At 41.5% G+C, this 11,779-nt stretch overlaps 1 protein-coding gene and 1 non-coding gene across 3 annotated transcripts; both read right to left on the bottom strand.

The window, feature by feature from the left end:
- Window positions 1-3,786: 3,786 nt before the first annotated feature.
- Window positions 3,787-11,154, bottom strand: LOC112230293 (BUB3-interacting and GLEBS motif-containing protein ZNF207). 2 transcript variants are annotated; one of them, XM_024396525.2, is made up of 11 exons: window positions 10,977-11,154; window positions 10,325-10,451; window positions 10,085-10,220; window positions 9,757-9,948; window positions 9,450-9,531; window positions 9,193-9,257; window positions 8,495-8,628; window positions 6,109-6,207; window positions 5,145-5,369; window positions 4,771-4,927; window positions 3,787-4,620 (listed from the first exon to the last, which is right to left on the bottom strand). In XM_024396525.2, the coding sequence occupies exons 1-11, from the start codon at window positions 11,015-11,017 to the stop codon at window positions 4,475-4,477; spliced, it is 1,404 nt and encodes a 467-aa protein (XP_024252293.1). In that variant the 5' UTR covers window positions 11,018-11,154; the 3' UTR covers window positions 3,787-4,474. The 2 variants fall into 2 exon arrangements, with proteins under 2 accessions (XP_024252293.1, XP_024252294.1); XM_024396526.2 differs by lacking the exon at window positions 6,109-6,207 and having other exon boundaries at window positions 10,977-11,153.
- On the bottom strand, window positions 9,032-9,165 carry LOC112230478. Its single transcript, XR_002950339.1, has one exon. It is a non-coding gene; the product is annotated as a small nucleolar RNA SNORA49 (small nucleolar RNA).
- Window positions 11,155-11,779: the final 625 nt, after the last annotated feature.

Raw genomic sequence — 11,779 nt, 5'->3', positions numbered from 1 at the left:
GTTTCTAAATGACTATCACTAGTGTCACAGCAAATAGCCATGCCCCCCATTACTACAACATAGATCTGCAAAGATGAGATGGTTCTGCAAAATACTGAAGCCAGACAAAGTGTGCTGACCTTATACTAAGAGTATAAAAATACTGAGTTCTTAGCCATGCCATTGGTAAAGCTGCAAAAATCTGTCAATTTCAGCCAAATACTGCTACTAAGAGAATATATTTAGGTATCAACCAAACAACTTCAAAGTAACTAAATGTGTTGAAAGTTTATAAAATGTTAAAAACATACAAGACTAACTGTTCACTGTAATGTCGTGGGAGATATTGGAAACAGTTATTTTGAGAAAGTCAAGTTCACGACCCAACAAGACCATCTAGTGGTACTCTTACAAAGATGCTTCAGATGTGTCCTGTTCCTGATATAAAATGGGTTTTTAAACAATAGGCTTGAAAAAAAAAGACACTGAAAATTGTACAGTATATACACATGATTTATTATACAGCGAGTGTTGATACAAAGCATTTGGATTCTTATATTAGGATACATGTATGCACATCAGCAAGGGGAGAGCAACTGTGATACTGCCTACATGGTCTTGTGAAATAACATGTCCATTTGTTTTATGTGAAATGTATAGTTAATGAACAAACAGGGACAAAGGTTGAACAAAGGTTCCCTTTAAAAGGGATGTATGTTGACAATTTTTTATAAGTGGGGAGATTAATTATAATGGTGAAGCTAATCCTAGTAACATCTTTATGGAGTACTGTGGAGTAACAGTATTAATGACAGCAGCATATCCGAGACAGTTGAGCATTGTTTACGAAAGTTGGAAGACGAGTTTGGACTCTTGTTGAGAACGACATCTAACAGGTCAAATACTATAATCCATAATTATTAATAATCTATTCATCTGTAAACAATGATCATAACTTGGGGAAAATATTTTTTTTTTTACCGTAATATTGTTTGGGAGTGTTTTCAAATGAACTTGTCAATCATTATTTTATAACTGCCATCGTCAGCAAGTGCCTTCCAAAAGTATTCACCCCCTTCACTTTTTGTAAGGGATTCAATTGACAATTGAGATTGTCACTGGCTTGCACAATACCGCACAATGTCAAAGTGGAATTCTTTTTTTATTTTTTACTTTATACTAATTATTTCAATGGAAAGCTGAAACGTCTTGAATCAAAGTATTCAACCCCTTTGTTATGGCAAGCCTAAATAAATTCTGGAGTAAAAATTTTGCTTAAGTCACAATATAAATTGTATAGACTCACTGTGTGCATTAATAGTGCTTAACATGATTTGAATAACTACCTCATTCATGTACCCCACACATACAGATAAAAAGGTTCCCGAGCCGAGCAGTGAATTTCAAAACAAATTGACCACAGAACAGGGAGGTTTTCAAATGCCTCGCAAAGGGTATCTATCGGTAGGTGGGTAAAATTAAAATCAAAAGCAGACATTGAATATCCCTTTGAGTGTGGTGAAGTTATAATACTTTGGATGGTGTATCAATACACCCAGTCACTAAAGATACAGGCATCCTTCCTTACTCAGTTGCCGGAGAGGAAACCGTTCAGGGATTTCATGAGGCCAATAAAACATTTGAGTTTAATGGTTGTGATAGAAAACTGGATGATTGATCAACATTGTTACTCCATAATACTAACCTAAATGACAGCGTGAACAGGAAGCCTGTAAAACATTTTTTTATTTTTTTAAAATGTGGCAAAGAAATCAACTTTATGTCCTGAATACAAAGCATTGTGTTTGGGGCCAATCCAACACAACAATGACTACCCCTCGTCATATTTTCAAGCATGGTGGTGGTGGCTGCATCATGTTATGGGTATGCTAGTCGTCAGCAAAGGGCTAGGCAGTTTAGGATAAAAAAGAAACAGAGCTAAGCACATGAAAACACCTAAAGGAAAATCTGGTTCAGCCTGCTTTCCAAGACACTGGGAGACAAATGTACCTTTCAGCAAGACAATAACCTAAAACACAGGTCAAACATACACAGGAGTTGCTTACCAAGAAGACATTGAAAGTTCCCGAATGGCCTAGTTAAGAGTTGACTTACAAATCGGTTTGAAAATCTATGGCAAGACTTGAAAATGGCTGTCTAGCAATGATCAACAACCAAATTGACAGAGCTTGAAGAATTAAAGATTGCACACCTGGATTGTATTATATTTGTGCAAAGCTCAGACTTACCCAGAAAGACTCAGTTGTAATGGCTTCCAAAGGTGATTCTAACATATTGACTCAAGGGTTGAATACTTATGTATGAGATATGCATTTCATTTTCAAACGTGATTTCACTTTGTCAATATGGGGTATTGTGGGTAGATCTGTGAGAATCTATTTAATCCATTTTGAATTTAGGCTGTAACAAGGGGTATGAATACTTTCAAAGCTGATGTGAAATCCTACTTACCAAATGAGTGGGATAAAAATGTGTCCAGTTTCCACCGAACAGCCCCCTTCACCACCAGACAGAAAGAGGCAACAATGGCACACCACAGCATTCAACATTCATATGCAACGAAATGGTGTCACAAATCTTGAGCAAGTACTTTAGAATAACTCTACAATACATACAAATCTTGGAAAACACCCAAAATGCATGATTTCAGATTCAATAACTAGTTACTACTAAAACCGTACATCCGGTGCAAGATACAGCCACACTATGGTAAGGGAATGGGTACTTACAGATATAACTGACCTGTTTCGCAAGAAATCTGTGTTTTAGGCTGAAAAGCAGATAAGGACATTACCATCAAAAGAGACATGGGCTTAAAAAAAAAAGTATAAAAGTAATGTTTTTTTGATTTTAATATGCTATGCAGTGTTTCCCCTAGTATTTTTTTCCAACAGCGGTGGCAAAGTTAGCGTGTGGGGGTAGTGGGCATGGCAAATGGCACATTTTAGATGCCCTCCTCTCAGCCAGAGAAACTGTAGCTGTTCTAAAAGCAAGTTTACTGCAATTCTACACATTTTCCCATGAATATTTTGCCGCTTTAAAGCTAATTTCCTGCAATTCTACACATTTTGCCATGGCTTATGCATTGTTCTAAATTTATCTAAACGACTCAAACAAAATCAAAACGGGGACCTATGTCATGACATTTTGGAATTTTAGATACTCCGACTGTCTAGTTATTTTGGCGATTTTTAGTTCAAAAACATATTGCTCCATTATTGTTTTTATATTCCTGGTTTTAGTAATTTAAATATATTTTTTTGCAGTGGTGGCCACGGTTTAGCAGCGGCATTGTGCTGCTGCTAAATGCATATAGGGGAAACACTGATGCACCATAGTGAACAAACACCAAATAAGGACCTCTGACTTCAAAAGCTAGACAACCGGAGGACATGAGTAGGTGGTTTAGGAAAAATACACCTGACATCAAGTAAACTGTATATTTATCATCAACTACTCACACACAAACACAGCATAGAGCACTTGCATGCAAATGTTAGTGAACCTAAGGTGAGGAAGGTAAACTAATTCAGGGTGCAGGTATTAAATGACTGGATTACTGTTAAAGAAGGTCTAGGCTATAAACTTATCTGCATCAATACAATTTGTATATTAAAACATGTTTTTAAAAATACCAGAGACCTAGAAAGTTGATATCCTATTATTTGAGCAATATTTCATAAATACAACATTTATGTACAAACCTTCATGATGAAGGTACTAACCTTCATGGTACAAACCTTCATGAAGCCTCATCCCCATCCACGGGTCAGGAAGAAAACAGTGTTGGATTTTAAGTGAGTTTTATTACAACATAGATTGCTTAAAACAGTACAGAGAATAAATCCACACAAGTTACCCTTTTGATCATGGAATAAACCTGAAATAAGAATGAAGCTAGAGACTGATAGATAATAATCCATAGATCTGGTGGTAAACTCCTAAACAGTTGGAATCATCATCATCATAAAGGAGGACCCTCACCAACCATATGGTTGGGGACAGGGCGTCCAACAACACACAAAGTGTGCTGTGAGGGCCTCGTCACCGACTTACTCTACACAACAGAAAATCATATATTTACAGGAAACTTGCCTTTTTGTAAGGGGGGGTACGATCATGTTACTCCAGCAGCGAGCAGTCAAAATAATATGAACCATATTTAACACACTTCACTTCTACAAACCTGAGTGAAACATGAGAAGAAAAACACCATACATGTATCAAATCTGCACAACGACAAAGTTGTCATTATCATCAAGTTGTTTTGTGTGTTTTGTTGTTTCTATGTTTTTTCCCCCATTAAAGATGTCATGTTAAATGTCCGTGTGCTGCGTATATATATTTTTTCATCAATACTTTTCTTCACCATCACTGGTTGGTCTTACAGCTCATTGGCTTGGTTTTACAAAGCACAAGGTGAGAAAAGGTTTAACCACCAAACCTAGTGAGGGGCCAGGTCGTTGCGACTGCTTCAGTATCGTCCCGCAGGAGACATGACGGGGGGCCGCATGCCCATGGGAGGCCCTCCTTGGTATCCCATCGGAGGGCCCTGCCCATACGGAGGCATCCCGCCCTGCATGTAGCCAGGCATGCCCTGGGGGGGACCACCATACTGACCTGGAGGGAGGAGGAAGTATATTGAAACATCACAGTCACAATGCAAGCAAATGCAAAAAAAAAACATGTTTTGACTGGTATGATACTTGGGTCTTTTGTGCCATCAAAGGCTACAAGTTTCTGGTCTAGTGATGCCATAATGTCTCCTACCGTGCATGGGGTGCCTCATGCCAGGCTGCTGGGGGGGCATGCCCTGCTGTGGGGGCATCATGCCGCCCACGGCCGCCACAGGAGGGGCAGACATGTGGACCTGCCCCTGCCTGGGCACGTTACGCTGGTACCGGGGCAACTGAGCCCGTCGCTCCTCCTGTTACCGGGCAGACAAACACAGAGAGGATTCTTAGACAGGATGCAACACTAGCCTATCCCTTTCAGTGCAACGGCAAATCACACAACTAACTAAATTATATTAGATTTAACTAATTTGCTTTAAACTAATATTACAAGTATCAAAACAGATAAATGTACTTTCTCATTCATTACTTACTGTTTAAGGGCAAAACGCAAAGCAAGGAGCAACTTACCAGTGAGATATCCTCATCAGGGTGGATCAACTTACTGGTTGCACTCATGGTGGTGAGGGTGGCTGGCTTACTGGTCACTGTGGCGGGGGGCTTGGCCACAGTGTTACTGGGGGGGTTGGAGGAGGAGGCAGAGGACTGGGTGTAGGCGGGGAATGTTGCTTTGGGAGGGTCAGAGGAGGTGGAGGGCACGTTGTGGGGCACAGCTCCAGAGGCACTCTGCTGGGCCTGGGAGACAGGAAGGAAGAGGCACCGTCAGATGGGTGAGCGACTCCTCATAATCACACACAGATTACAATGCTCTCCTCTCATAGGAATCAGTTATTTAGACATTTGACCTATTGATTCCTTAGAAGTGCGTTCTAAACAGAATTTGTCCCATGATTTTTGATCACAACAAGATTGCTTATAAAAATCTGAGGAATCAACCAGAGTGCACTGTACATCTACCGCTGAACCGATTAGCACTTTAAATGACTGGAAAATATCAGGATTCCACAGGTGGTTATATTCATATAAAATTGCAGTTTGAAAAGGTGATTGAAACATCAGTTCAGCTGAAACACGCAAGAAAAACTTGTCATATCACATATTGCTGATGAGCATTGCATTATGCGAAATACCATCTGAGGAAATCATGCTAACAAGTCAGGGGAAGGGAAAAATGACTAAAATGCAAGCGGTGCCTAAACAAAACACATTTAAATCACCAATCCAGTGCTAAGAATACTAAGGCAGGCCACACACAGGCATGCAGCAAGTCCTCCTAAGGGAAAGCCGACCGGCAGCTCATCCTTTTGGTGGAGCGATTCATAAAAATGCATAAGGAATGACAAAAAGCCTGCTGAATATGTTAACTTATGTGTATGTCAGAACAGACATTTTGTAGCATTCCCAACCAAATCAAGCGGATATGCTGCATGCCACAAGCGTCTATGGGACATGGGAGTGAAAGAGTCCTGCCTACTTGTGGAGTGTTAGAGAACAGAGGCTTAGAGGCAGCAGACTGAGAGTCTGCAGTGCTACTGGGAGAGGCTGTGATGGTGTTTGGAACATGAGAGCCCATCTGCAGCATAAAGAAGAGAGGCAGAGTGAACAACACTAGCAGAACCTAGAGTGAATACCAGCAGCTCTAGAGAAGAAATCGAGAAGAGGGCAGTTTGATAATGAGCTACAGTTCACTATTGTTCCGTACTATGGATGCATTACCGATACAACTTTGCTATTGCGGCGCCATATTAGGCTTGGACGGTATACCATATACCGGGGTATTTGGAAATAGCCACAGGATGGTTTTTCAATATCATTGAAATTATTTATTTGGAGATTGCATAAATGTGAATATTTGTTGCTACATTCCAAGTAAATATCTACAGTCAACTTGTGCAATATATTAAGAGACAATGAGTATTTCATTTCACCTGTCAGAATTTTTTATTATGAAGCTTACCGCTAGTACCCAGTCACATGGTGTTTGTTTGCAAGCACACAATAACGGGATCAGAGCCTTGTGAGTCACTCGTTGTGCAGCACACTCCAGGTGATCAGGTTACAGTATGGAATTCACAACTTAATGTTCACCAGCTAGATGTTTTATAACTTACCGTAATTGCTGGACTATTAAGCGCACCTGAATATAAACCGCACCCACTGAATTATAAAAAAATATGTATTTTGTACATAAATAAGCCGCACATGTCTATAAGCCGCAGGTGCCTACCAGTACATTGAAACAAATTCACTTTACACAGCCTTTAAACGAAACCCGGCTTGTAACAAAAATAAGTAGGCTTTAACGAAACACGGCTTGTAACAAAAATAAGTAGGCTTTAACGAAACACGGCTTGTAACAAAAATTAAAACAGTAGCCTACCAAGGAAGTCATTGGTCACTATCTTCCTCCTCCTGTGCACTGAAACCACTGAAGTCATGTCCTTCGGTGTCGGAGTTGAATAGCCTCAGAATTGCTTCATCCGATGTTGGATCGCTTTCATTGTCGCTCTCGTCACTTTCATCCGGAGGCAAATACCCCGCTGAGCTCATGCTGCCCCTTCAACACGCAGCAGTCCAGCCTTTCGAAAACCCGTTGATGATAGTGGATTTTTTGACAATGCTCCACGCTGTCAGGACCCACTGGTAGACTTGACCATAAGATGCTCTTCACCTGCGGCCCGTTTTAGTGAAGGATTTCTCCCCACTTGTCATCCAAGCCCCCCACTGAACAAGGAGCGCCACCTTAATTGCACGATTTACACTGATGTCGAGTGGCTGCAAATACTTTGGGCCATCTGCTTTTCTTCCCTCTGAAAGCGTTTGTTGTCTTTTTGCACTGAGTAAGTTCCTCACGCTGCTGTTTCCAACATCTTATAATTGACTCATTAAGGCCAAGCTCCCATGCAGCAGCTCTATTTCCTTTTCCAACAGCCAGATCGATCGCCTTCAACTTGAAAGCTGCATCATATGCATTTCTCCGTGTCTTTGCCATGATGAGGGTGACACAATTACTACCGTAAAAGATGGTGACAAAATTACTACCGTAATCAGAATGATGGGAAGTTTGAGCGCGCAGTTTTTTGGCGGCATGAATCTTGTGAAAGCGGGAAAAATCCATAAATTAGCCGCGTCATTGTATAAACCGCAAGGTTCAAAGTGTGGGAATAAAGTAGCGGCTTATAGTTCGGAAATTACGGTAAGTAAACTTTTAGGTAAAATGTGCTAAATGCTCTGTAGCTGTACATTTGGTTTGCTAATTTAGTAGCTAGTTAGTTATCTAACTAAGTGGTTAGCTTCTTACAAAATTAATTATACTGCCGGTAACAGCAGAACACCCCCTCCTGGATCAAGAGCCTTGCCGTCTAATAATTGTGTTGTGCATGCACCAAACTGTAGCATATATAAGTTACTTTTATAACTTTGTGAACTGGGATGTCTCTCCTGAAAACAGTTTAGGTCAAAGGCTGTCTAAATGTTCACGATGTGCTTTTTAGCATTCTATGGGATTTTACATATACTTGTTAGCATTGCTAACCTTTGAATTACAAAAGCTAGGCTGGGGTTTGAAAATAGTGCCCCTTGTGTTCAGTGCCGGTATTAACAAACATACCGATATGGCACATGGTCGGTATGACAATCTGGATACCGCCCAAGCCTACTCCCCATCATTAATGATGATGATACTCTGATAGTATGCATGTGCCTGAGATGAGCGCACCAGTACAACCATCTTACTACAGAGGAAATCCTCTTGGTGAATTATTCAATGGACACCATTTAAAATGAAGAAGGTAAACCAATGAGACAGGTATGACAAGCTACAGCTCCATCCCACCTCGCCTCTAGGCAAGGTGACCCACCTGTACTGCGCTGGGGAACAGGGGCTTGCTGACGGCAGCAGGGGCTGCTGCGGCGGGCCTGGGCATCCCTGCCGGGGTGGGGGCCTGGGCCATGTGGGGAATACCAGGACGGTGACCCATGTGAGGTGGCATTCCTATAGACAAGACATCAGGTCTCAATATCAAATCACAGTTCTTTCTCAAGGAGTTAGGGGAGCAGATGGTTTCTAGGTCATGATAGAATGTAGTGAACATGATTTTGTGCTACTAGAGCCAGGACGATAAACCGAAAACGATCGACATCGACCACTTATCGTGGGCATTTTGCTGATATCGTTCATTACAATAAATAACCTATAGGGCCCTACTAGAGAAATGTGATGTTTCAGCAAACTTATTTTGTTTCATATAGGTGATTGATAACCGAACAATCGATAGCGACAACATTCAAAGTAGTAGTATTTTTTACGGGTAATATTAAAACGGTGGTGCACAAGCTTACCATTAAATAGTTTTGTCCATGTCGCCCAGCTCTATGCACCATTCTATTCTTGTGAAATTGTCAACTCGCTCACAAGCCTCATATAGGAGAATAGTCCTAGATCAGAGGGGAGAGGGCCGCGGTGCTGTATCCCCTGTCAATGCCAGACCACCCCACCGAGTACAGAGTGACTGGAGTAAGGGAGGGGAAGAGGAGTACCTCCTAGGACAGTGCTTACCTGGCGGCATACCGGGCATCCCTTGCATCATTGGAGGCATCATCCCTCCCATCCCGTGCATCATGCTGTATGGAGATCAAACCAACAGGTGTGAGTTACAATCTGAATGATCAAATCTAACTGTCTGTAGCTTTAATAATAAGTCAGATTCTGCAACGATGGACCAGTTCTGGGCGACATTTAACTCCTGCAAAGAGTGAGCAAATGCATTGAGAGATGAAAATGTCGCCCACTGAGTAGTACGAGTGAGTACTCACCCTGGTGGCATTCCGTGCATACCAGGGGGCATCCCATGCATCATGGGCGGGACACCGTGACCTGGCATCATAGGGGGCATTCCTGCATTGGGGAGAAAATGGAAAGAACTAGATTTTAAACACACCAGGTATAGCTTATCATCCATTATATGGAATGTATTTTTTCCCAGTTTGTGGTTTTTTCAGAATGGGCACGATTCATTCACAATTCAGAGCAGTTGAACATTTTTGCCAATCATCATTACTTGATGCAAATGTCTTACTGGCAGAACAGAGCAATCGTATGGCCATTCAGCCCATGTTCTACCTGAGTAAGCTCCTGGTGGCATGCCTGGAGCCCTGGCCCCGGGGGGGATGCTGGGCTGGGCCATGGGAGGGACGTAGCTAGCCTGAGGCTGGGCAACAGGCATCTGCTGCTGAACGAACGAAGGGCCTGGAGCATCATCATCGTCGTCATCCTCGTCAGAGTCGTCCTGATTCTGCTTCTTCTTCTGGCTCTCTGAACACAAGGGGGTATTTTAGCCACACAATATTTGTTTAACATGATTTGTTCTGGCTGTAGATTTCTATGGTCTACCCCCCCCATTTACAGATCCCCCCATTTACAGATGCAGGAAATGTTAACACTAACTAACCCTGCTTTTGTTCCAATGTCCGTCTCCTCTCCTGCATATCCTTCTCTGGAATTCCTTCCATGCCATAGATTTCCAACTCTATGTCTACCCTTCCAGGTATAGCGTTGGGGACCCCGTCGATGGTCTCTTTGTGAACCTGAAACGCACACGACCCACACCATCAATGATTCATATCACACATAAAAGGTATGACAACACAGATGAATGAATAACCAACATGTTGTTAATGTGAATACCAACCTGCATACAGTGAATTGCCAGCCCTGGACCAGTGTACAACTTCTTGTGACATATATGGCACTTAAAATGTTTGGCCTTTTGATGTTGGATGAGGATCTTTTCATCATCGAAATCTCGATTACAATACCTTCAAGTTGTGAACTAAGGAAATGCCAGAGTATAAACTAACGTCAGCAAGCTAGCTAGTTGGTTTCAGTTAATTCAATCGATGGTGCTCCCTGCTATTAACGTTACTCCTTTATTTGAACGTAAGGTATAGTTACTCTTTGAACAACTTCTGACCACCATCTATGACAGACAAAGTATGCCGAGTAAGCGTCAAACTGGGTAGTTGTAGATAGCTACATAATGAATACAATAAGTTACTTTGCTAACTAATAAACCCGCTGGCTAGTTAGCGAACATACCTAGATTTCCGGTATAAATGTTCGACAATATACACCATTTAGGTTAACTTTGTTGAGATAAAACTAAAAGAGAATGTTGTAAACTTAAATTGACACAACAATATTACAAACATACGACAAAGTATCAAAAGTCCGAACGGGTCTGGTGAGGCCTACAGTATCTTAGTAGCTACCTTGCTAAGCACTCGAGCCCTCACTTTCCTTTCATGATTTGCGTTTGGTCTATTCCCCAAACCAAAGGATACCAGCACCATGGCTTCATCTGCTTCTTCTTCTTTCGCCCCATCTTTCAGATAGTACTTGGAAAGCTAACGTAGAATAACAAACACTGAAATTCGTTCTTATTATGTCATAAACATTAGCGACATGCTGTGTGACAACGCCGAAAATGGCGCTTCTTCAATTGGAGGAAATGGATTATGATTTGCACCCACAATGCTGTGCTGATGGAACACGTGCACTAAACAAAAGTGATTTAAATTACGTCTTTCCAGCATTTTGACGAAGTTGTACATTTTGGGGGATTTGATCCGATATAATCGGAATTTAATAATCACACCACATTTTCATATTATTTAATGTTTTTCTGCTCATTTCGCGTCATTTCAATGTATTCTGTGCTGGTGTAATAACTGTAATGTCCACATGGGCGCGACATTGCACCATACTATTGTGTGGTGATGAAGGCGTCAATGCTGAAATCAATTCAAATGTAGATCTATGTAGTCATTGACTGAGACCTGCTGACTGATATCGTGACTTGAATAAATACGAACCGATTGAGTTCCGGACCTATCCCTCCTTATAATAGAACAACAACAACAACAATTAAGCAATAAGACATGGGGGGTGTGGTATATGGCCAATATACCAGCGCTAAGGACTTTTCTTACGCGGAGTGCCTGATACAGCCGATTAGGCGTGGTATGTTGGCCATATAGCACAACCCCCCGATGTGCCTTATTGCTATTATAAACTGGTTACTAACGTAATTAGAGAAGTAAAAATACATGTTTTGTCATACCCGTGGTATACAGTCTGATATACC

This window comes from Oncorhynchus tshawytscha, linkage group LG32, assembly GCF_018296145.1.
Source record: "Oncorhynchus tshawytscha isolate Ot180627B linkage group LG32, Otsh_v2.0, whole genome shotgun sequence".
NCBI lineage: Eukaryota > Metazoa > Chordata > Actinopteri > Salmoniformes > Salmonidae > Oncorhynchus > Oncorhynchus tshawytscha.
This window is presented reverse-complemented; position numbering and strand designations above follow the sequence as displayed.